Source organism: Anomaloglossus baeobatrachus, chromosome 4 (genome assembly GCF_048569485.1).
Source record: "Anomaloglossus baeobatrachus isolate aAnoBae1 chromosome 4, aAnoBae1.hap1, whole genome shotgun sequence".
Lineage (NCBI taxonomy): Eukaryota > Metazoa > Chordata > Amphibia > Anura > Aromobatidae > Anomaloglossus > Anomaloglossus baeobatrachus.
Window position 1 is genome coordinate 585,307,209 of NC_134356.1, and position 26,648 is coordinate 585,333,856.

The 26,648-nt window shown below is 41.5% G+C and overlaps 1 protein-coding gene across 3 annotated transcripts in view; it reads right to left on the reverse strand.

Moving 5' to 3' along the window:
- The window catches only part of UNC5D (unc-5 netrin receptor D), a 952,147-nt gene that overhangs the window by 291,343 nt on the left and 634,156 nt on the right, over positions 1 to 26,648 (reverse strand). For 2 of the 3 annotated variants that reach the window (XM_075346117.1, XM_075346116.1), the window contains exon 8: positions 20,993 to 21,025. The exons of the other annotated variant lie outside the window; for it this stretch is intronic. In XM_075346117.1, coding sequence (XP_075202232.1) covers positions 20,993 to 21,025 — 33 coding nt within the window. The remainder of the gene's footprint in view (positions 1 to 20,992; positions 21,026 to 26,648) is intronic. 3 annotated transcript variants of the gene reach the window in all.

Genomic DNA, 26,648 nt, shown 5'->3' on the forward strand with positions numbered 1-26,648 from the left:
TGCTGGCAATGCTGGTCACCGGGAGGATTCAGCGATCATCGGATGGAATAGCGGCAGGAGACAGAGTGCAGGAGGGATCGCGGGGACCGGTAAGTGTTATGGCAATGTTTATTAACTGTATGTGTACATTTATAATGCGTTTTTATGTGTTTGTGATTGCCTCCCATTATTTCCTATTGGTTCGAGTTCGGTTCGTCGAACGTTCGCCGAACTGAACTCGAACGAGACCTCCGTTCGACGAACCGAACTCGAGCCAAACCACGGCCGGTTCGCTCATCTCTAGAGATGACCAATATTGATGGTAAAGTAAATCAGGACATAGTGAAGGAGGACATAGTGAAGGAGAAGTATACAGAAGTGGTTGTATGGAGGAGATTAGTAAAGACTTGAGGACTCCCACCAGAATATAGTACTTATTGTTGTAAGTATACAAGTCAGAAAAAAAATGATTAGTAACACATCTTATACATAATGTTAGATTATTTAAATATTAAAAAAAATCACAGCTTTAGAGCTTAGAGAACAGATCAAATCGATGTCTATTTTTGATTTTCATATTTTATTTATAGAGGAAACATTAAGGCTAAAGAATTATCTTTTTAGTAAAGTATTTAACCTCTGAGAAGCAGCTACAACCCCTTTCAATGTGTAAAGCTCTACTAATCCTCTTTTTCTTCTTTTCTGTTCTCTAAATGTTATTTATTTATTTTACTCGCTTATATAGCGCCATTACTTCCACAGTAAAGACTTCATCATCACTGTCCACTTTTGAGCTCACGATCTAAATTCCCTATCATTATGTCTTTGCAATGTGGGAAGAAACTGGAGAACCTGGAGGAAACTCACACAAACACTGAGAGAGCATACCAACTCCTTGCAGATATTGTCCTTGGTGGGATTTGAAACCTGAACCCCAGTGCTGCAAAGCAATAGTCTGAACCACAGAGCCAAAATGCTACCTTCATGCTCATATGCCTGACTGCCTTTCCTCCCAATGGTGGTGGTTTGGTACTCCTCCATACATATTAAATAGCTGTCTGGTCCATCCAAAATCAGAGGGTACAGAAAACTCCAATATGACTCAGATAACACTTTGCCTAGACCAAGATATTTAGATTCCGGTCTTTGCCATCAGTAAAGGAAAATGTAGATACTCTGCTGGGTGCTAGTCATCACATCCATACGATTTGAGGCAAAATCTTACAGTTTGCGGCAGAGAAATTCAATCTCGATTTTTACAAGAGAAGAACAGAAAGAAGGTGGAAATATCTACATTTGATATATGCTCTGGTTATGTCATAAATTTAACCTATTGCAAATTGGTAGTACATACACATAGTAATAAGTTTGCCATGGATTTCAATATCTACACCATGGCCTAATAACTATGATGACTTTTTTCCTCTACCATATCAATGATTGTTTTTCTTTTCTTCCTCCATCCACTGGTATATCACTGTACATATTGTCCTGTAGGTGGTCATTGTAGGGTGCGTATTGAAAATTTGCAAAAATACATCATGTCTGAATGTGGCCACATACTAAGCCCTAGTTATGTCCTCACTTAGACAAATCTATGATAAAGGAATTACCGATTTACAGAAACTCCTCATAAGAAGGGGGCACTAGACCCCCTGGTTCTTGTGATCAGAAGCAATTGAGCTTCTAGTCATTATAAACTTATTACTAGTGATGAGCGAGTATGCTTGTTACTACTCGGTACTCGCACGAGTTTCACTGTACTCGGGCTACTCGGCGGGTACCGGGTAATTTCGCGATACTCGTGCTGTACTCGTGGTCTTCATCCCAGCATGTTGGCGCTCTTTTGAGAGCCAGCCCTCATGCAGGGATTGGCTGGCAGACCACTGCAATGCCACAGCCCTGTTAGTTGTGGAATTGCAGTGATTGGCCGGCCTGCACAGCGTGACCGAGCCTTTATACCGGCGGGCGCGCTGTGCTCTGTACACAGCCATCTCATATTCCCTGCTTTCCACGCCCACAGGCGCCTATGATTGGTTGCAGTGAGACACGCCCCCACACTGAGTGACAGGTGTCTCACTGCACCCAATCACAGCAGCCGGTGGGCGTGTCTATACTGTGCAGTAAAATAAATAAATAAATAATTAAAAAAAACGGCGTGCGGTCCCCCCAATTTTAATACCAGCCAGATAAAGCCATACGGCTGAAGGCTGGTATTCTCAGGATGGGGAGCTCCACATTATGGGGAGCCCCCCAGCCTAACAATATCAGTCAGCAGCCGCCCAGAATTGCCGCATACATTATATGCGACAGTTCTGGGACTGTACCCGGCTCTTCCCGATTTACCCTAGTGCGTTGGCAAATCGGGGTAATAAGGAGTTAATGGCAGCCCATAGCTGCCACTAAATCCTAGATTAATCATGTCAGGCGTCTATAAGACACCTTCCATGATTAATCTGTAAATTACAGTTAAAAAACACACACACCCGAAAAATCCTTTATTAGAAATAAAACACAATAACAAAGTCCCTCATCACCAATTTATTAACCCCAACAAACGCTCCATGTCCGGCGTACTCCACAGTCCTGCAGCGTCGCGTCCAGCTCTGCTGCATGCAGGTGACAGGAGCAACAGAATACACCGCCGCTTCTGTCAGCTTCACACAGCAACTGAGGTGAGTATCGTGATCAGCTGCTGTCAGTCAGGTAACTCACGGCCACCGCTGCATCCAGCGGTGGTTGCGATTAACCTCAGTGACAGCAGCTGATCGCTATACTCACCTCAGTTGCTGCATGGAGCTGACCGGAGTGGCGGTGAGTAGCGCGATCAGCTGAGCTGTCACTGAGGTTACCCGCGGCCACCGCTGCATCCACCGCTGCATCCAGGTAACCTCAGTGACAGCTCAGCTGATCGCTATACTCACCTCAGTTGCTGTGTGAAGCTGACCGGAGCGGCAGTGTATTCTGCAGCTCCTGTCACCTTCATGCAGCACAGCTGGACGCGACGCTGGAGGTCCATGGATTACGCCGGACATGGAGGGTTTGTCGGGGTTAATAAATTGGTGATGAGGGACTTTGTTAGTGTTTTTTTATTTCTAATAAAGGATTTTTCGGGTGTGTGTGTTTTTTAATTGTAATTTACAGATTAATCATGGAAGGAATCTCGGGGAGACGCCGGACATGATTAATCTAGGATTTAGTGGCAGCTATGGGCTGCCAATAACTCCTTATTACCCCGATTTGCCAACGCACCAGGGCAAATCGGGAAGAGCCGGGTACAGTCCCAGAACTGTCGCATATAATGTATGCGGCAATTCTGGGCGGCTGCTGACTGATATTGTTAGGCTGGGGGGCTCCCCATAACGTGGAGCTCCCCATCCTGAGAATACCAGCCTTCAGCCGTATGGCTTTATCTGGCTGGTATTAAAATTGGGGGGACCGCACGCCGTTTTTTTAAATTATTTAATTATTTATTTCACTGCACAGTATACACACACACACACACCGGCTGCTGTGTTTGGGTGCAGTGTGACACCTGTCACTCAGCGTGGAGGCGTGTCTCACTGCAACCAATCATAGGCACCGAAAAGCAGGAAAGTAGGGAATACGAGATTGTTTAATGAGCGGCCGGCTTTTTCAAGAGGAAAAGCCGCCGGAGTTTAGTGAGCTGTGCAGCGCTGCGGCAGTGATCGGGAAACGGTAAGTAAGAGAGAGGGTGGGAACTAACCGACAGACTGTGAGAGGGGTACAGACAAGACAGAGAGACCGACAGAGCGAGACCAACCGAAGGGAGATAGAATGAAAAAAAAAAAACCGACATCGCTAGTAAAAAGCAGAAAACGTGCGTTTTGGACATCGGAGTGCCACACAATGTTTTACGTAAAATCTTTCATGTATTAATCTCAAAAAAAAAACATACACCAGCTCTATCTCACTATTGGGTATGTGCCCTTAACATTTCCGCCATGAAAATTCATTTTGGTGTCCTTTTGGAAGGTTTTCTGGTGAGTCCGTAAAAATGGCATAAAACGCGGACAAAATTGTTCACAGCTGTGACTTTTGAGTGATAAATGCTTCAAGGGGTCTTCCCCATGCTGTTTCCATGTCATTTGAGCACTCTTCTGAGACTTTTGTGACATTTTTAGGGTTTCTACATGCTGCCGGGGGGTCATTTCATAAAAATACTCGGGTCTCCCATAGGATAACATTGGGCTCGGTGCTCGGGCCGAGTACACGAGTATCTTGGGATGCTCGGCCCGAGCCTCGAGCACCCGAGCTTTTTAGTACTCGCTCATCACTACTTATTACTTATCCACAGGAACTCCTCAGGAGTGAAAGGCTCAGAATCCTGTTCCACTAAAGGTCTCCTAAAGGTGGCCATATACCTGATATGCAGATAACTCCTCCAACTACCCATACATATAGGAACTCAGCTGGGTCAAGCATTTGTATTTTCAAAAGGAAGTGAGGAGAAAATTGTTGCCAGACTTCTAATGGAAGACACTTATCTCCCCCTAAGGCTAAAGGCCGCTTTACACGCTGCGATATCATTACCGATATCACTAGTGTGGGTACCCGCCCCCATCTGTTGTGCGACACGGGCAAATCGCTGCCCATGCCGCACAACATCGCCCAAACCCGTCACACTACTTACCTTCCCTGCGACGTCGGTGTGACCGGCGAACCGCCTCCTTTCTAAGGGGGCGGTTCATTCAGCGTCACAGCGATGTCACAGCTGCGTCACTGAACCGCCGCCCAATAGAAGCGGAGGGGCAGAGATGAGCGGGACGTAACATCCCGCCCACCTCCTTCCTTCCGCATAGCGGCTGGGAGACAGGTAAGGAGAGGTTCCTCGTTCCTGCGGTGTCACACGGAGCGATGTGTGCTGCCGCAGGAACGAAGAACAACTTTGTTACTGCTGCAGTAACGATTTTTGAGAATGGACCCCCATGTCACCGATGAGCGATTTTGCACGTTTTTGCGATGAAGCAAAATCGCTCATAGGTGTCACACGCAAGGGCATCGCTAATGCAGCCGGATGTGCGTCACCAATTCCGTGATCCCAACGAGTTCGCATTAGCGATGTCGCAGCGTGTATAGCCCCCTTAAGGCTACATGAGCGCATGGCATCCGAGGCGAGTGCATCGGATATGACTCTCAGTTCCTGCTGTGCTGCGACTGTAAGCCAAGTGTTATGCCATTGTGATTCAATCCTGCGATCCCAGCTGCGGAGGAGAAGGAGGACGCTGCGGAGGAGAGGGAGGGACTAATCTCCCTATCTCCTCCATTGCCAGCTGATGCAACTATCGTATTGCACTCCGGTGTCATCCAAGGGCAATGCGATGTTGCTCTCGCACCCATAGTATGGGTACAAGTGAAAATGGATCAAATGCTGTGACTGTTTTCTCAGTTCGATTAGGGCTGAGAAAATAATCGCACATGGGAGTGGCCCCATAGAGTAACATGAGTCCGGGTGGAATACGATTTTTAATCGCATTCCACTTGGACCGTTTTACTTAGATGTTTGGCTGGTCTTGCCGAAATCGGTAAGTTTGGCTGACTTTTATCCCATGTGCCTTAAGTCATGATTTACTTCAACCAATCTGTGAAAAGGTGATACATTTTTCACATGGGATAACCTTTATGTTGTATCAGTGAAATGTAGGCAAGAAAGTTTCCAATTTGTACTGTTCCTTCTCTCTCCTTACTGTGCATAGAGTGCACACTGGTGACACAGCGCAACATGTAGTACAATGAATCCTGATGGATATAGAGATGGAAGTTATATCTGGGAACACAATAATAAAAAAATGACCACCCAACTGGGTATAATATAAAGCTACTGCAAAATGCAAAAATCATAGAATATACACTAGTTCCCACGCATATACAGCACAGTGCTGAAGTATGCAAAAGATCAATCTGAGGAGGCAGAACAATGAATGGCAAATTATACTAATTGCTGGAGGGTGAAAGAGGTCATAAAGCTGTAATTTTCGCCAACTTGCTGTTTTTCATTTCAATAACACTTGTATAATGTCACTATAGTAGATGATAACATGCACAGAACAAGAGTGAGGGCTCTCCCATCTAATCGATGTGTTGTTGAAATCCTGAAAATCGCACCATTACCCCATTCACTTAATCTGACTGGTTCTACGAAGATCAGCAGTAGTAACTACATTACCATTATATTACCCATATACTTATTTCGTACAAAGACAATATAAAGAACACAACTGTCCAATTTTTTAAATATTTTTATAAAGAGAATGTCTCATATAATAAAGCATAACTCCAGCGTTTTTTTATGTCATCGCTTTAAATGTAAGTCCTCTGCCCCCTGTCTTATACTCATCTGCCGGTGTCGTCTTCTATTTCCAGTGTTGCTCCCATCGGTCGTCCAGCAGTTCCAATGTAGTGGAGTGTGCTGGAAATCAATACATCTCTATGAGTGCCTCATTAAGGCCTCATTTTGACTCTCATTGACTTGCATTGGGAGCCTGTGACATAAGTTCAGACTTCCGACAAATCAAAAGTTACTGACACAAGATGGTGCCGCTGGACCAGAAAGAGCCCTTCCCAACCTAACAATAACAGCCTGCAGCCACCCCAAAAGTGATGCATCAGATTAGATGGGCCACTTCTGGCGCTCCGCCTCTGCTCTTCCTGATTGCTCTAGTTGGGTGACAATCGAGGTAATGATTACGGACATCACCATTCATCTGAGTCGCTGGGACTCAAGGAGCACAACATGAGCTGGGAGTAACTGCTGTTCAAAGTCAATGGAGCCTTGTTCTGAGGTTTCATAACCTTTGTTCATGGGGTTTGAGGAACATTGTGGAAGCTGCTGGACTACATTGGAGTTGCGTGGGAAATTTGTTTCCTAATAAATTGATGAATGAGGGACAGTCTCTTGCTTTCATTTCTCTCTTTTTTGTTTTCCAAATTTCCACTTGTGAACTATGATGAATTCTCTGAACTACACTGGATTCATTTGGCTACATGGGAACCCGCATACAGTTTTTTTTGTTTTTAGAAATTAATTGGTGAACCATGGACAAAGTCAGACAGTGTTTTTTTAAAATAAACAGTTTTTGTGCATATGTTTTCATCTTTTTACTTAACTGGGTTAGCAATAGGGGAGTCTGATAGACACCTCTTCATTACTAATACCAGGGCTTTATGGCAGCTGTGTTTTTGGACAATTCACAGCTGATGTCAGCCTCATTCACTATTACCCTAATTGCCATTGCACCAGGGCAATCGGAAAGAGGCAGGCAAAGCACCAGAATTTGTGCCTCTAATGAATGCACCACTTCTATGGCTGCTGCGGACTGATCTTTTTAGGTTGGGAGGGGTCAAACAACTATGGGCCTTCCAAGACTGATAATACCAGCCCCAGCTGTCTGCTGTACATTTAAAAAAAATGGCATGGGATCTCCTTTATTTTTGACAACCAGCCAAGGTAAAGCTAACAGCTAATGGTTGCAGCCAGCAGTTGTCTGCTTTACCTGCCCTGGTTATCAAAAATAGGCGGGAGCCCATATAATTTTTTTTTTTATTTATTCCCTGTTGTAGGGCAATTTCCCCCATTTTGCTTCCTTCTGCAGCCCCCCTAGCCCTTTACCATGACCATTTTACATCCATTTTACAGCAAGAAGTTAGAGTCTCCAACCGAACTTTTAACTAAAGTCCGGCCGAACCCAAACTTCCATAGGTCCACTCATCTCTACTTACAGTTACAATATATCCTTTCTATGAACAAACTAGCTTTAAATAAATATTATCTTCAGGTCAAGATTTGCATTATTTTCCACTGATTTTGTATGGTTTTGGAGACAAATGGAGGGTATCCTGTAACTTAAAAAGTTGTTGTTATAGGGAAAAACTGGGGTTACTTTTGGATTTAGAAGCCAAAAGTTAGTCAACAACAAGTATCAGATGTAACGCGATGAAATTTGTGTTCCCCAGTGTAATACAGTAATTTTTTGTGAACATCTTAAAAGGACCCATACCTATTATAATGTGCATTCACTAAGGGATGTTTAGAGCTAAGTACCTTGTGGAAAATGTTGGTGAGATACCAATTATAGAATACAATGAGACTGGACAAGACTAAAGTATGTAATTACACAGTGTAGCCTATACCATACCTTCAGAAAGAAGCAGGGGAAGATATACAGCTTCAATGTGATCAACTTCCTTGCCTATTGGAGATGAAGGACTTATTGGAGACTCTAAAGCTCCATTAGGTGTGTTACTAACATATGAGCTACATTAGTGACTGAAGAAACAAACTTTTAGATTGGAAAAAACAAATGTATGCCTCCGTTAGCGACTTCATCAGGACCCTTTGTAAGAGATTCCACTTTGTCCAGCATAAGAATAGTGCTGCATCCAGTGGATGGACCTGAAAGACCCCATTATCTGTCAATAGGATTTGTCGGTCACCAACAGTGTCCTTAGGCCTTTGTGACTGATTGAAAATATGGGGTAATTTAATTTAATGTGATCATTAAAAAACCATAATTATAATAACATAATAAATTAAAGCATTTAATCTATTGAGAATACATTGCCATGAAACATTAATATACCAACTGCACAAATAGAAATGAAGTCCACGCGACCTTGTAGTGAACCGTAACAATCTATATGATATAACGTTTACAAGGTTCAATTCTTTTAATTGTAAAGACAAATCCCTTCTTTTCAGCTGGCAGAATCCTTTTGTGCTCCATGAATTAATTGTAACTAGATTCATTGCTTTCCATTGTTGATATATTGCTGCTTTGTTGCTCTGCTAATTGTTACGAGATTCACTCTTTGTGCAAGTTTAGTTTTAGATTACCCATGACGGGATTAAGCTTTTTTGTTTTTAATTTACTTGAATAATTACGTATTTCTCATGTTCTTTGTAATACACCTTTTTTTCATTTTTTATTCGGGGGAGGAGGCAGAGAAAATGTCCCATAGATATTTGTACATGAGTTAAAGTTATAATTAATTTGTAAAAGCCTACCAAGACTTAAGAGAATCATTCAACCATGATGATCCTTTTAAAGAGGACCTGTATAAGATTAAGGCATTGTCTGCATTTTTAAAAAATGAAGTAAATCCTCTTCTTCACATCTATGTGGTCCACTACTCAGCATTAGTGGCCACATAGATGTAAAGCTCATAAAGAAGGCTTTTCTCAAATCCATTGTGTAGTAAATTCTGACTCAGAGTGGCGCTATTGCAGTCTGCTCATCCCCATCGTGTAACCCCCGGACTCCATGACCTCTGAGATCCAGTGATGTCACATCAACTTCCAGTTGACCCATTAACACTGAGGCATGCCCCTGTCTCCATGAGTGACTGGGGCGTGGGAGGACTTTCACCGCTCGTCGCAGCCCAGCATCCAGGGGATATCTGATGAGTATGACAAGAAGAAACTAGTGAAGGCCTTTAAGAAGAAATTTGCTTGCGGTGCTCTGCAGCAAAGGAGGGAGCACGTGAGATGCTGGACTGTGACTAGCAGTGATACTCCGCCCACAGACCAGTCACTCAGTGAGAATGGGACCAGCCTCGGTGATATTAGGTCTACTGTAAGTTGACGTGACACCACTGGAACTCAGAGGTCACAGGGCAGGGGGTCACGTAATGGGGTGAACTGACCGCAATAGCACCGCTCAGAGTCAGAACTTACTATACAAGGTATTTGAGAAAAGCCTTTTCTATGAGCTTTACATTGATGCTGAGTAGTGGACCACCCTTTAAAAATAAAATAAAGCATTACTTACCTAAAATGTCATTACATCATGTCTGCTGTTTCATTGGTCCTTGCTGGTTATTCAGCAATTATGTCACCTCCTTTCATTTTTCAATATCCAGTGCCTTAGCTGAACTAAATTGAAAGCCCACCTCCCTATTATAGCTGTAAACAGTTTGATGGGAGAAGAGGAGCAGAGGGACAAAGACCCAACTTTCTGTAATTCATCATGGTGTCTCTACTGATGCATGGATTACACTTGACAACAGGCAGTGAGCAGCAATTCAAAAAGAAGGTAGACTTGGCGCCAAAGACATTGAAGTTTTTTTAGGGCTGAAAATGGTCATTTTGGATAAATAAAGAGGTTTTAATATTTGTTATTCAATCAATCAGATGAGCTTAAAGCCCGCTTTACACGCTACGATTTATTGTACGTTCGCACCCGCCCCCATCGTTTGTGCGTTACGGGCAATTTGTTGCCCGTGTCGCATAAAGTCGGTCACCCCTGTCACACGTACTTACCTCCCAAATGACCCCACTGTGGGTGGCGAACATCCTCTTCCTGAAGAGGGAGGGACATTCGGCGTCACAGCGACGTCACACAGCGGCCGCCCAATAGAAGCGGAGGGGCAGAGATGAGCGGGACGTAACATCCCGCCCACCTCCTTCCTTCCACATTGGCGGCGGGCGCAGTTAAGCTAAAGTTCATCGCTCCCGAGGTGTCACACGGAGCGATGTGTGCTGCCTCAGGAACAATGAACAACCGGCACGCAGAAGGACGATCGATTTTTTGAAAATGAGCAACGTGTCAACGAGCAACGATAAGGTGAGTATTTTTGCTCGTTCACAGTCGCTCGTAGCTGTCACATGCTACGATATGTCAAACGATGCCAGATGTGCGTCACTAACTACGTGACCCCGACGACATATCGGTAGATATTTCGTGGCGTGTAACAGGCCCTTAAGTTTATAAAATGGGGAAAGTAACAGATTAAGGTAAGAAAGCACACATCAGCATGCATCAATAGAAATTCAGGAATCCGGCACAGCATCTTCATAAAAATAAAGAATTTTATTGATCTATTAAAATCCAATAAAACGGACAAGACGTGTTTCGGGGACACCCTTGTTCACAATCCGTCTCATCACAATACAATTCCCCGTTTTTTTGTTTTCTTTTAAATGGGGAATTGTATTGTTATGAGACGGATTGTGAACAAGGGTGTCCCCGAAACACGTCTTGTCCGTTTTATTGGATTTTAATAGATCAATAAAATTCTTTATTTTTATGAAGATGCTGTGCCGGATTCCTGAATTTTTGTGCTAACCTCTTGGCTGGAGATGCACCATCTAAAAGGACTTCCAAGTGCACATGGTGAGCTGCATTTAGGAGGATTCCTCCACCTGCTTGTGTGTATCAATAATATAGGTCTGAGATTTTCGTTCTCCAAGCAAAACTATGGGCCATTTAAATGGAGACTTTCTTATCTATATTGGGTCATTCTATAGTTTTCACATTTTTCCCAAATGTCTACCTACAGTATAATCATAAGAAATGTCTAAATATTGTAGCTGTTTACCCAGTGTTTAGTCAAAATCTATGCTGTGCACAAATAAGGCTGCATAAACAGGGCTCCCTTTCTTTTAGTGGCATAAGTGTCCCTAGTGTTGACCCCCATGAGTAATAGGTAGAGATGAGCGGACCCGTGGAACTTCAGCAAGTTCAGCCGGACTTTAGATAAATTGATGATTGGGACTCGGATGTGACTAAGGCAGGCTTTGCACGTTGCGACATCGCAAGCCGATGCTGCGATGTCACACACGATAGTCCCCGCCCCGTCGCAGGTACGATATCTTGTGATAGCTGGCGTAGTGAAAATTATCGCTACGGCAGCTTCACATGCACTTACCTGCCCTGCGACCGTCGCTCTGGCCGGCGACCCGCCTCCTTCCTACGGGGGCGGGTCGTGCGGCGTCATAGCGACGTCACACGGCAGGCAGCCAATAGCGGCGGAGGGGCGGAGATGAGCAGGATGTAAACATCTCACCCACCTCCTTCCTTCTCATTGCAGCCGGGAGGCAGGTAAGAAATGTTCCTCGCTCCTGCGGCTTCACACACACGTGTTCTGCCGCAGGAACGAGGAACTACATCAAACCTGTCTCTGCACCGGCATTATGGAAATGTCGGAGAATACACCGATGATACGATAACGACGCTTTTGTGCTCGTTAATCGTATCATCTAGGATTTACACACTACGATGTCGAAAGTGACGCCGGATGTCACTTTCGATTTGACCCCACCGACATCGCATGTGCGATGATGCAACGTGCAAAGCTGCCCTTAAACCCCAATGGAAGTCAGTAATTGGGCAGTTTGGGTCTCTGCCCACAGATTGACAGCAATAAACAGAGATTTTCTTGGGGAAAATGGGCTTTTTACATTTTGTTTTGCTTGGTGCACACTAGATTCGATTACGCTGTTGTTACTCCCAATGCAAGCCATTGAAACTCTGCAAGTGGCTCGCACTGGGCTGAGCACCGGGCATACCGCAGCACAGCAATGCTCGCTTGAGTGGTTTGCATATTTAAAGCACCTGAACTCCGAACCCGAACAGTTTTTTTTGTAAAGTCTATGCTCGGTAATAACGCCGAACACCGAACCTCATGTTCGCTCATCTCTAATAGTAGGATAACCCCTTTCCATATAATTTATTAGTGCATATGACCGTCATAGAGCAAAGTCAGTCCTCTATGACACTCGCTCGAGGATTCAGATCAATCACCTATTTCATGGTCAATGTGAATCAAAAAACAGGTGGGCACTCCAGGTGTAATGCACGAATCCCAGGATGGACTCCACAATAAATACAAGCATGAAGATCGGTACTCGCATCAAATTAGCTTTTTTCTTTACCTTATTTATTCCATTTTCAAAAAAAAAGGAATACAGTGTACAGTGTGACGCGTTTCGGTCAAAAAGTGCAGACCTTTCTCTACACGGTTTGAGAAAGGTCTGCACTTTGACTAAAACGCGTCACACTGTACACTGTATTCATTGTTTTGAAAATGGAATAAATAAGCGAAAAAAAGAAGCCATTTTGTTGTGAGCACCGATCTTCATGCTTTTATCTACTTCATGATCAGTTATTCATCTGAATGGCTGAGGTGTAATATTACATTTAGCATGATCAGGGAATGAATGGAAAGCTGCAGCATCCAGCAATATCAGGGGTTCCAGAAGTCATAACTGCCGGGATCAGCTAATCGCCAGAATAGTTTCACTGTTGGCATATCGCAGCGATATACAATGACTTCACTTTATACCTTTAATCGAAAGTAGCACAATATTACCATGTGTCTGCTATTATCATCCCAAAGTATTAAAACAACTCTATAGTATAGTATATAATGTATAGCCGGAAAATGGAAGAATGATGACTGGCAGTATATAAGAGAAATATAATGCTAAAATTATACTCTTGCTCATAATGAGATATTACAGTAATTCTGAATGAAAAAAATGTCTTTTTTTTTTAAGAAAAATGATGCCATTATGATGTTACGATGTGCCTTTAATATTACAGCAATTATATTTTCTGATAGAACATTGAGGGAAAGTGAATAAGTGAGAAGGGAATGACAGGCTATTAAATGTAAGCACTGGGTAATGTGTATAATATGTATAATCTGGTGGATAGAAAAGAAGAAGACGAAGACAATAATGTATTGTGGGATAATCTTCAATAGGTTTAATTAAATGGTAAAATGACCTGCTGTAATACGTTAAAGGAATATAGGACAACACAGCCTTAAATGAAAGCGAAATATAGCAATAAAGCGGCTGTACTTTATAATATACTAGCTGTAGTACCCGGGCATTACCCGGGATAGTAACTGTCTGTCTGTCTCTGTCTGTCTTTTTCCCTGTCTGTCTCTTTCTCCTTCTCTGTCTGTCTGTCTTTGTCTGTCTGCCTTTTTTCCCTGTCTATCTCTGTCTGTTTGTCTGTCTCTATCTGTCTGTCTGTCTCTGTCTGTTTCCCTGTGTGTCTTTCTGTCTATCTGGCTTATTTTTTCCTATCTCTCTCTGACTGTGTCAGTCTCTTTCCCTGTCTGTCTGCCTGTCTGTCAGTCTCTTTCTGTCTGTCTCTATCCGTCTCCCCACTGACATCTTATTACCTCACACATTAGCTTCTTATACTAACAATTTCCTTTGTTCCCATAGCAACCAATCACAGCTGCTATTAATAGCCTGTAGCTCGCAGCTCCATTCACTTTAATGGAGGCAGGTTTTTGGAGAGTAACTGTAAAGTGCGGGGTTAAATTTTCCTGTCAAAACATAGTCTATGACATTCCCTGAGTCACATGGGGCGTCTGTGCAAAATTTTGTGATTGTAAATGCAACGGTGCGGATTCCTTAGTGGACATATATACATACATACATACATACCTGCACACACACATACGCTCAGCTTTATATATTACATTAGCTGTATTACCCGGCATTGCCCGGGATAGTAACTGTCTGTCAATCAGTCTTCCTATCTGTCTGTCTCTTTGTTTCGCTTTCTGTCTCTGTCTGTCTCTCTGTCTCTATCCATCTCTCTCTCCAGGCATCTCTCTATATACTTCTCTCTCGCTATCCATCTCTCTTTAGTCATCTCTCTATTTACAACTCTCTCTCTCTAGTCATCTCTCTATATACGTCTCTCTCTCTAGCCATTTCTCTATATACGTCTCTCTCTTTAGCCATCTCTCTCTAGCCATCTCTCTATATACACCTCTCTCTGTATCCGTCTCTCTTTCTATCCATCTCTCTCTCTAGCCATCTCTCTAGATATGCCTCTCTGTCTCCCTCTCTCTATCCATATCTCTATCTCTAGCCATCTCTCTATATACGTCTCTCTCTCTCTAGCCATCTCTCTCTCTAGCCATCTCTCTACATACACCTCTCTCTGTATCCGTCTCTTTTTCTATCCGTCTCTCTCTCTCTCTCTAGCCATCTCTCTATATATGCCTCTCTATCAGTCTCCCTCTCTATCCATATCTCTATCTCTAGCCATCTCTCTATATACAGCTCTCTCTCTATCCATCTCTCTCTAGCTATCTATCTATATACGTCTCTTCCACTTTGAAAAGTCCTGCCCCTCTCCAGTGGACTGTCAGGTCTTTTCTTATGTGTATATAAGAACCATACTGGACTAGTCAGCTAAGATACATAGTCCAGGAGTTTTTAAGGTGTGTCTACTCTGAAACCCTGCAACGTTTCAGAGAAAATCATACTTGGTTGTAATCGCGCAGCCAATGTCTGATTTAGGTGCCCAACATTTGGACAGCATAAATCTCATGACATGTTCTTTTTAAGCTTTGACATACCTAAAGTTTGTAAACTGTATTCTGCTTAAAGCAAAAAACTCAGTTATGGAAAAGTAAATCTCCAAAAATATTACTAAGTAGCATTTTAATAATCAATCATATGTGATTTATGTAATATTTATTTGAACTTCTTGAAACTTATGTATCTCCTGTAAGTTTTAAAGTAAAAACAGAAAAGAGGCGCTAATTGTGTAAAAATGCAAGACAATTAAAGAAGTGATAGGATGGGACGCGCTCACTTGGGTGAGTTGTGTGTGACACAACTTTGATATACAAGTGCATCTCAATAAATCAGAATATACTCAAAAAGTTAATTCATTTCAATACAAAAAGGAAAACACACATATTATATAGAGTCAGTACACACAGAGGGATCTATTACAAGTGTTTATTTCTGTTAATGTTAATGAATATGGTTTACAGCCAATGAAAACCCAAAAGTCATTATCTCAGAAAATTAGAATTTTACATAAGACCAAGTGAAAAAAGGATTTTAAAGGGAACCTGTCCACAGATTTGGGGCCTATAAGCTGCGGCCACCACCAGTGGGCTCTTGTATACAGCATTCTAACATGCTGTATATAAGAGCCCAGGCTGCTGTGTAGAACATAAAAATCACTTTATAATACTTACCTAAATGGTCGCTGCGGTGGAGTTGGCTCATATAGGCGCCTCCGTTCTCCGGTGCCAGCTCCTCCTCTTTCGGCCATCTTTCTCGTTCTTCTTCTGAAGCCGGTGTGCATGACATGTCCTACATCATCCACACTCGCTGGCATTGAGGTCCTGCGCAGTTTCACTTTGATCTGCCCTGAGATCAAAATATTGTAGTGTGCGGGACCGGCGAGTGTGTATGATGTAGGATGCGTCATGCATACAGGCTTCAGAAGAAGGACAAAGATGGCTGAAAGAAGAGGCGGCGGCACCAGAGAACTGAGACGCCCATATGACCCAACTGCACTGCAGCGACCATTTAGGTAAGTATTATAAAGTGATTTTTACGTTCTGCACAGCATGTAGAATGCTGTATATAAGAGCCCACTGGTGGTGGCCACAGCTTATAGGCCCCAAATCTGGTGACAGGTTCCCTTTAAACTCAGAAATGTTGGCGCCTACTGAAAAGTCTGTACAGTAAATGCCTCAATACTTGGTCGGGGCTCCTTTTGTATGAATTACTGCATTAATGCGGTGCGGTATAGAGGCGATCATTCTGTGGCACTGCTGAGGTGTTATAGAAGCCCAGGTTGCTTTAATAGCTGCCTTCAGCTCATCTGCATTGTTGGGTCTGGTGTTTCTCATCTTCTCTATGGGGTTTAGGTCAGGCGAGTTTGCTGGCCAATCAAGCACAGTGATACTGTGGTTATTAAACCAGGTATTGGTACTTTTGGCAGTGTGGACAGATACCAAGTCCCGCTGGAAAATGAAATTTCAATCTCCATAAAGCTTGTCGGCAGAGGGAAACATGAAGTGCTCTAAAATTTACCGGTAGACGGCTGCACTGACTTTGGTCTTGAGAAAACACAGTGGATCTACACCAGCAGATGACATGGCTCCCCAAACCATCACTGGTTGTGGAAACTTCACACTAGACCTCGAGCAGCTTGGATTGTGGCCTCTCCACTCTTCCTCCAGACTCTGGGACCTTGATTTCTAAATGAAATGCAAAATTTACTTTCATCTGAATACAACACCTTGGACACTGAGCAACAGTCCAGTTTTTTTTCTCCTTGGCTGAGGTAAGACGCTTCTGGCGTTGTCTATTGGTCATGAGTGGCTTCTGGATATCTGTCAAGTCAGCAGTCTTCCCCATTATTGTGTAGCCTACTGAACCAGACTAAGAGACCATATTAAACACTTATGAAGCCTTTGCAGGTGTATTGTGGTAATTATTCTAATTTTCTGAGATAATGACTTTTGGGTTTTCATTGGCTGTAAGCCATAATCATCAGCATTAACAGAAATAAACACTTGAAATACATCACTATGTTTTGTAATGACTCTATATAATATATGTGTCTCCTTTTTGTATTGAATTACTGAAATAAATGACTTTTTGAGGAAATTCTAATTTATTGAGATGCACTCATACGTTTGGAAGGAAACACTGACAGGCTGCTGATCTGGTCGTTTCGCTCACACACAGAAAGGTGGCTAGAGAATTTAGAACAATTGTTGGTGGCGTCTGGACTTTGCCGAAAATATCACAAGTATTGGAGAAAATATGATTATTAAAAACAGTGCACAGATTCTTCTCCTTTACTTTGCCCCTTTAAATTTAGTAATTTTAATTCCAAATGTACTCCAGAGATGAGCCTGAAAATAAACTGTATAACAATGAAAACAATGTACAGTCGGTGTGGGAAAGGTTAAATAAAATGTCAAGTAGAGAGTTTTGCTTCCTTTTCCATGCCGTCCTATCTATCATAGCAGGCTTCTGGCACCTGAGACACACTGTGCATATCATTGATATTTACCAGAACAGGTTGTTCTTCAATTATCTCCATAATTGCCTTTGATTTTGCTTCATGCCTGATTCACGTGCTGTTAAACGAAGCACCCTTTCAACTAAATTGCCGCAATGTCGTTACATAGAATAGGCTTGGTATTCCCATTGTAAGGGGAGCTGACATTGGGCTTCATATCTCTTACACCAGTATTGACTTTATTGATGCATTTATTTATTTCAGACAAGGGAAACGTTCGCGTTGCAGGATGTGGCAGGCGCTGAATCCTATCTGCGTATTGACAGGATGTTTAACACACATAGGGGCATTAATGAGGTCTCGGTACCTTTGTGTTGAAGAGCATAAAGCATTCTATAGAATCACTTCATAGAGACGGTATTTGTCTGTTTTTCACAAAGAGACCACTTAAGATAATTCAGCACCCACACCAATAAAAACTAAATCCAGAATAAACATTGTAATAACTGTAGAAAAATTAGCTCTCCCTAGAAAACTGTCTCTCTAGTGACACCTTAGGTAGACATCGGCCAAATTATAGGCATGGATGCCCTTAGGACCTCCAATTACTCAATATCTATTCAGGGACTGAAAGGAATAACAATGTGCCTAAGTGACCAGACCAATGCCGTGGGCATTACTGTCACCTGGGCTTCAATATGAGGATGAGCTCCAGAAAGTGAACATTTCAAGCAGGGATCAGACAGACAGTGAAATACAATTGCTCTCTAGGGGCCTGACCTTTTTAACTACAGTTAATTTTGAGTTTTCAATTGAGTTATGGACATTTTATTGTTTACAAGAAAATTGAGGTGGGCTAAATTCATCCAGATGTCCCAATGAAATTAGGGTAAAAATCTTGGGATTCTTCAACAAGTTTGCTTAACCCTAGAACGCATACCTGGAGCCTCGCAGGCCTGCTAGCTCACTTGTTTTCTATGGTAGATTTCTATGGTTGCACGTTCTAAGGTTACCATAAACCAAAAACATCATACTCCTAAAATTAAATTTATTAGAAAAATATCGCTTAAAAAATACTCAGAGATACAGAGTATAGTAACTCTTATATATACACATAAACAGTCATGTAGTAGTGTCAAAGTGAGTGGAAGGTCAGAAAAACGTACCACACCTGCTGGTGAGGGAAGGGGGACTAATTGTATTGAAATGAGTGAGCCTATAGTGACAAGACTCTTCATAAATGATACATAGCCTGTAAAAATGGAGGGTAACAGGGGGAATATCTCTCCCTCTCTGGCAACTGCCTACCAGCGGAGGTGCACCTTAAGTTGTTGGGTGCCCCCCGCTCCACGTCGGCTGTCCCTAAGCTTTCCCTCTAACCTGCAAGTCGCAAAGAGACCCACCACCAAAGCAATAAAAGTGCAAAAACTAGTCAAAAAGTCATTATGAGATCTTAATAGCCCATAAGACTAATGATAATACAAATTTGGGAATCAGTATGTGGTTTTACCAAAAATATCAATATAAAAGTAGCCAATACTAGATGATGCATAGATACACATATATCATGATGTATAGAAAAAATGAACTTATGATCCCAGCAAGGGACTTATCTGCTGGGGTCACTACTGGCAGTCCAAATTCCTGATTACTGCTGACAATCCAACATCATAGGGATTTGCATTTGGTTTGCATTTTGGTTTATGGTTTATGAACACTTCTATATTTATTGTGTTTGGTTTAATACGTTCTAAGGTTAACCTTCAATTGTTGGAGAAGCTGTGTCATGCGGGCCTAAAAAAAGAGGGTACTGGTTCATTTCCAAAATTTCGGGTGAAATGTGCCAGCATCACTTCAAATATTGACACCAGCCAAATAGAAAGTTTTCGATGAAATGGTCACTCAAATCCTTAAATTTATTGAGATTGGTGGAAATTGAGAAATTAATTTGTCCAAGATATAATTGGAAGCCCTGCATGAATTAGAGAATGATACATCCATTGTAATTAAGCCCTTTAACAAAGAGGGGCAATATTGTTATAATGGAGAAGTCAAAATAAGAGCAAATGTGTGTTGATAATGCTGACAATTTGGAGTGCTATAAGTGGTAGGGTAAGACCCGGCCTGACTCCTAGAACCCAATCCGGAAGCTAAGTAAGTAACCTGTGGCCGTGAGAACTGCCTCCTATCTGGCAGCATCTGCAACTCTTCTTTTATTTAGTCAGCCTGGCGCTATGTCATCATTAGCGATGAGTGAACCTGAGGTTGGAGGTTTGGGTTCAGAAACCGACTTCTAAAGAAACCAAAGTTCGGGTTTGAGTGAGTGACGAGTACAAGTGAGCAGCGCTGTGCTTGGGTATTAATGATGCTCAACCCTGTGCGAGCCATGTGCAGTGTTTGATTAGTTCACATTTGGGGTAAAATCAGCAGGATCAGATGAAGTGTACACACAAAAGCTGCCCCCCAAAAGAAAAATTATAAACCCCGCCCACCATGCCCTGGAAGACTTTTACTTATGGGCCATTAGCCAAACACTTCCAGAGCAAGGTGGGCGAGGATTATAAAAACATTTTTGGGGGTTTGTGTGTGTACACTACATCTGATCATGCTGATTTTATGCCAAATGTGAGCCGATCAAGCACTGCACGCGGCTCGCACAGGGCTGTGCATCACTAATACCCAAGCACAGTGCTGCTCACTTGAGTGATTCATACTCGTTACTTGCTCGAACCCAAACCTTAGGTTTTTTGGAAGTCTGTTTCCGAACCCGATCCTCAAACCTCAGGTTCACTCATCTCTAGTCATCATTGTGGCTTGGTAAACATGTGACATCATAAAAGGCTATCTAATCAAAAGTAAAGCTGCAAATACCGGTAAGTAGGAGTTGGCTTCAATGCTCCGATAGCTTCAGGTTATAGACTTGGCCATTTGGCCGGCTCCAGCAAATCAGTTTGCAGCCATCTTAATCACGTAGGAATGGGAAATCCCCATAAAAAATATAAAACATTTAACTAAAATCTTGCAGTTTCTTTGCGGTTTTGAATTGATATTGCTCAGAAATAGACTGTGCATAATGACACATAGGAAAAAAATGCATATAACCAAGAATTTGTCAAATTAACGGCTAGTGACAAAGCTGAGGTTACCACAATGCCAGGGCTTAATTTCGTCCATAAAAGTAATTTGACAGGTAATTACATATTAAAATTGATACTGAATGTTCCAAGCATGCATATTTGGAAATGACTACTGAAATGTCAATTCTGTATGACCCCCTCAAATAGATCTCCCTGCAGAACACGCCGCACATGAAAAACTCATTCCACATCCTACATGTATGCTCTGACATCCTGCGTGCCCCCCGAAGTGCTGCTTCCATATTCAGTAGTGTGCTACTGTATATTAGATATGCTATCTTACTACTATATTGCCTAGTACAAAATAATAAAAGAGTGACTTACTTTCAGGGCTTATCTCATGAAGAGGTTTTTTCTCTAAAAAATAAAAAGAAATAGGAGAAAGGTGTACTTAATATTTGGACTATATTCAGTGTACAGACTCTATGTTAAATATGTAAAAAATGTATTTGCATAAATCAGCATAAAAACATGCTACATATGACGTAAAGATTTTGTCAGTTCAAGGTCATATTCATCTTTGGGATCCGATGTATCTGAACATCAGCCATTACATCAATTTATCACAGAGCCTCAAAATGTGAAAAATATTTCTTAAAGAGCCAAGTAATATTTAAAAAGCATCACGTTGCTGTGATAATATCTAAGAAAGAGGAAAAAATGTCAAAAGACTGTAATACATGTAATATTGTATATGTGCCTAAAAACATACCAGATATAATGCACTAGGCTGTAGATGGTTGTGCTCATGGTTACACATGCACACGCGCGCACACACACACACACATGCACACGCGTGCACACATGCACACGCGTGCACACATGCACACGCACACACACCCAAGCACACACACGCACGGGCACACACACACACACACACGGACACACACGCACACACGCATACATGAACACACACACAAACACACATCTTTTATGTGACAACCTCAATCTTTTTCATGAAAATTAATGAGATTGTCAAGACTGTCCCTAACTGAGTTACTAACATATTTAAATGTTAATACAATCTTGCATGAAATCACGTAGCAATATACGGTACACTATGTATAATTAATGGATATTGCCATGCAAAATGTTCCATTAATTTTAACTTGGTATTCAAGATTCCTTGACACCACAATATATCACAAAAGTGAGTACACCCCTCACATTTGTATAAATATCTTATTTTATATTTTCATAGGGCAACACTGAAGATATGACTTTGATACAATGTACAATAGTCAGTGTACAGCTTGTATAAAACTGTAAATTTGGTGCCCTCTAAACAACTTAACACACATGTCTAAACTGCTGGAAGCAAAAGAGAGTACACCCCTAAGTGAAAATGGCCAATTTGTGCCCAAAGAGTCAATATTTTGTGTTGCCAACATTATTTCCAAGCACTGCCTGAACTCTCATGGAGGTGGAATTCACCAGAGCTTCACAGGAGCCACTAGAATCCTCTTCCATCCTCCATAACGACTTCATGGAGCTGGTGGATGTTAGAGACCTTGCGCTTGAGGATGCCCAAAGATGCTCAATAGCGTTTAGGTCTGCAGACATGCTTGACAAGTCCACCACCTTTACCCTCTTTAGCAAGACAGTAATTGTCTTGGAAGTGTGTTTGGGGTTGTTATCATGTTAGAATACTGCTCTGCTGCCCAATTTCTTAAGGGAGGGGATCATGCTACTTCAGTTTGTCACAATACATTTTGGCATGCAGGTTCCCTCAATCAATTGTAGCTCCTCTCACCCGGCAGCACTTAGGCAGCACCAAACTACCAAACTCCCACCACCATGCTTTACTGTAGACAGTCTTTGTTTTTTGTCTTTGTTCTCACCTGCTTTTCTTTTCTTTTCAATATTCTTTTTACTAATAAAGTGAACACATAACACAGAACAAGGTACAACTAGGTGGGCCGACACATGTCAGCAATACATAACTAGTACACGGCAAAAGAGAATGTGTGATACATAATAACTTCAAACTAGCAATGATTTACTGGTGAAAATTACAATTATAAGGCCTGCTAAACTGTTGTTAGCGCCACATGCAAGTTTGGATTCTCCAATGTAAAGTTTTATGAGAGTGCTCATTGGGAGGGGACAGCAAAGTAAATGGAAGCGATAAAATGGAAAAATTGGATAGAACTGGATGAAATTAGCAGATATAGGAAGAAGAGGAAGTAGCAAGAGAGTTAGGTGTTGCTTTTCAACTGGTTTGCACCACACACACTTGACATTATCTGAACGTAATAAATTTATATTGGTCTCATCAGACCACAGGTTCCAGTAATCCATGTCCTTAGTCTACTTGTCTTCAGCAAACTGTTTGAAGGCTTTCTTTTGCATCATCTTTAGAAAAACCTTCCTTTTGGGAAGACAGCCATGCGGATCAATTTGATATAGTGTGCAGTGTATGGTCTGAGCACTGACAGAAGGACCTCCCCACCCCATTAGCCTCTGCTGCAATACTGGTAGCACTCATATGTCTATTTTATGATCAGAAAACCTTTGCAGATGACAGGTGTTAGTAATCTTATTATAGCCTCGGCCATCTTTATGTAGAGCAACAATTTGTTGTTGACAACCTCAGAGAATTCTTTGTCAGGAGGAGCTATGTTGATCTTCCAGTGATCAGTATTAGAGAGTGTGTGAGCGATAACACAAAATTTACGACACCTGCTCCCCATTCACACCTGAGACCTTGTAACACTAATGAGTCACAGGACATCGGAGAGGAAAAATGGCTAACTGGGCACAATTTGCCAATTTTCTCTTAGGGGTGCACTCCCATTTGTTGCTGGCGGTTTAGACATTAATGGCTGTGTGTTGAGTTATTTAGAGGGTACACCAAATTTACATAATAGTAGCAAGAAATCCAGCTCACCATCTCTGCATCCACTCTCTGTTCAGAGCCCGGACAAAGGCCCCGCCACGGCCTGATAATAGAACAAATAAAACAGGAAAGTTCAACTGAAATGAACAGTTGCTTTTCTATTTCTTGACAGTTTCAAGTACACAGGACATTAAATTTTTCACAAGGAAACCGCTATAATGGCGTAAGCATACAACCTTTTAGCGGTTTCCTTATGAAAAATTTGATGTCCCGTGTACTTGAAATTCTCAAGAAATAAAGAAGCAACTGTTCATTTGAGTTGGACTTTCCTGTTTTACTCCAAATTTACACTGTTATACAAGCCATGCACTGACTATTTCACATTGTAGCACAGTGCTATATCTTCAGGGGTGTCCCATGAAAAGATATGATAAGAAAATATTTTCAAAAATGTTAAGTGTGTATTTACTTTTGTGATATAATGTATTTTAAGAAATGAGAATAATGGATTGAAGGGTCACATTAAGATGATTTTGTATTCAACTGCTGCTTTATATGCTTTTAATTAATCAGAAGATCAAGAGTATACATTGATACTACATAAAAAATATGCTGAGTGTTGATAGGGTTGTTTCATTTAAGACATCGATGGAATATTATAAGATCTGCTATTTAAGTCCATGCACTACAGATATAACTGCTAAATAAATATGATGCTACCCAAATAATGAACTTCTTCATTTTCTGGAAACTGCATTGGATGCTATTGACTATACTGCATGACCATGCAGCCTTAAAAAACTAAACTAGGTTAACAACTCACTACGATTTTTTTTTTCCTTACTATACTCTCCTCTCTCCATGCCATTCTAAATGTTCCTATTTTTGTCCAGCTGATACACCGATGCCTCCACGCTGTGCCAGTCTTTGCATTAGTTGCCCATCTGATGTAGAACACAATTTAACCTTACCGTTTTCACACATAAAGCTCTCCACAATGCTGCTCTGCCCTAAATATTCACTTTCATCTGTTTACCACCTTAGGCTATGTTCACACAGGGCTTTTTTGGTACGTTTTTTTCTGGCCAAAACCTGATCTTGTGGCAGGAAGTCTCCTTTGCGTCATCTGCGTTTTTGGTGCATTTTTAAGTGGTATTTTTGGTGCAATTTTTCTACAAAATGGGTTGTCTCAATGAAAAAAAAACATTGCAAAAATGCTGCAAAGAATCTCATAGATTTTGCTGGTACTGTAAAATGCAGCTTTTTATTAGCATGAATTTGCATAAATCCAAGGCAAATCTTCAGCTAAAAAACACAACAAAAACTTACCAAAAAAAGACCTGTGTGAAGATAGCCTTAGCGGAGGTTTCTATCCTGACAACCAGACTAGACAAACAACCTCCATAGTCTAAATATCCCACTAGTCTCTAAGACAGAGTAGTCACCTCTAAGATATATATACAGTAGGCATGCAATGTTTATTAGTGAAAACCAAGAGTAGATAAAAGAAGTGAAAACTTAAAGATTGATACATTTAATCTTTTTTAAATCCACTCCTGGGTTTGGCCTAAAAGCCTACATGTAAGGACACTTATTCTTCTCTTTTTTCAGAAATACTAAAATAAAGATTTTAAAGTTAAGTTAAAACACTAAAAATTGACCTCACGTCAATTACGCAGTCTTACAAAGAAGCATCTTGAAACATACGTGAAAGCTTCTCTTCTAGAAATTCCTTATGAATTGTAGGACTGAATTTCATGATTGATAGACAAATAATTTCCACGAATAGCAATTATATGCTTTTTGTGCTCTTATCTTCTCACAGAAAATGGTCAAGGCAGCGATGTTGACAGCACTTTATAAGAAACATGATATCTTGATTGAGTTTGAGAATAAAAATGGCTTTCTATGGAGAGGATGTAACTAATCATAAACTGATTGCCAACCTGATGTTAGAAGACACGATGCAAAACAAAATAGCGCTTTCTCATTTAAGTCATGTAAAAACAAATTACGTGACATTGTTGTAGCGAGTAGGACCCACTAGACAATGTCCGATTTACCTTATTTTCTGTTCGCAATGAATACCTTTTAGTAACTTGGGTATTCTTATCACAAATAAGCTGAGCAGCAATACTCAATGTCAGGCATCAGCTGCTAAAGCAAACAAGATTTTAGGGTGTATAAAAAGAGAGATTAGATCCTGTGATCCCAACATATTGTTACCCCTCTATAAATCACTTGTAAGGCCACATCTGGAATATGGGATCCAGTTTCGGGCTCCACATTTTAAAAAGGACATTCAGAAGTTAGAATCAGTTCAAAGGCGGCTAACTAAACAAAAATATATTGCAGAAAATAATATAATAAGTGACAGACAGCATGGATTCATGAAAGATAAATCGTGTCTAACCAACCTGTTGGGGTTCTATGAGGGGGTAAGTTCAAACCTGGATATTGGTAATGCAGCTGATGTGATTTATTTGGACTTTGCAAAGGCATTTGATACTGTACCACATAATAGCCTTATACTAAAGCTCCAGAAGCAAGGACTGGGGGAAACTATATGCAACTGGGTAAGGAATTGGCTAAAAGATAGGAAACAAAGAGTAGTCATAAATGGAACATTCTCTAAATGGGCTATAGTCAGCAGTGGGGTGCCGCAGGGATCTGTGCTAGGACCAATTCTTTTTAATCTCTTTATTAATGACCTTGTGGATGGGATTGATAGTACAGTGTCAGTCTTTGCTAATGACACCAAACTATGTGGGATATTAAAAACTGACCTTGATAGTATAATATTACAAAAAGATCTGGATAAGATGTCAGAATGGGCAGATGCTTGGCAAATGAGATTTAATGTTGATAAATGTAAAGTAATGCACCTAGGACGGAGTAATCCTATAGCTGCGTATACATTAAATGGAAGTAAACTCGGGACTACAGAACAGGAGAAGGACTTGGGTATTCTCATTACAAATAAGCTTCTAGGGTGTATAAAAAGAGAGATTAGATCCAGTGATCCCAACGTATTGTTACCTCTCTATAAATCACTTGTAAGGCCACATCTGGAATATGGGATCCAGTTTCGGGCTCCACATTTTAAAAAGGACATTCAGAAGTTAGAATCAGTTCAAAGGC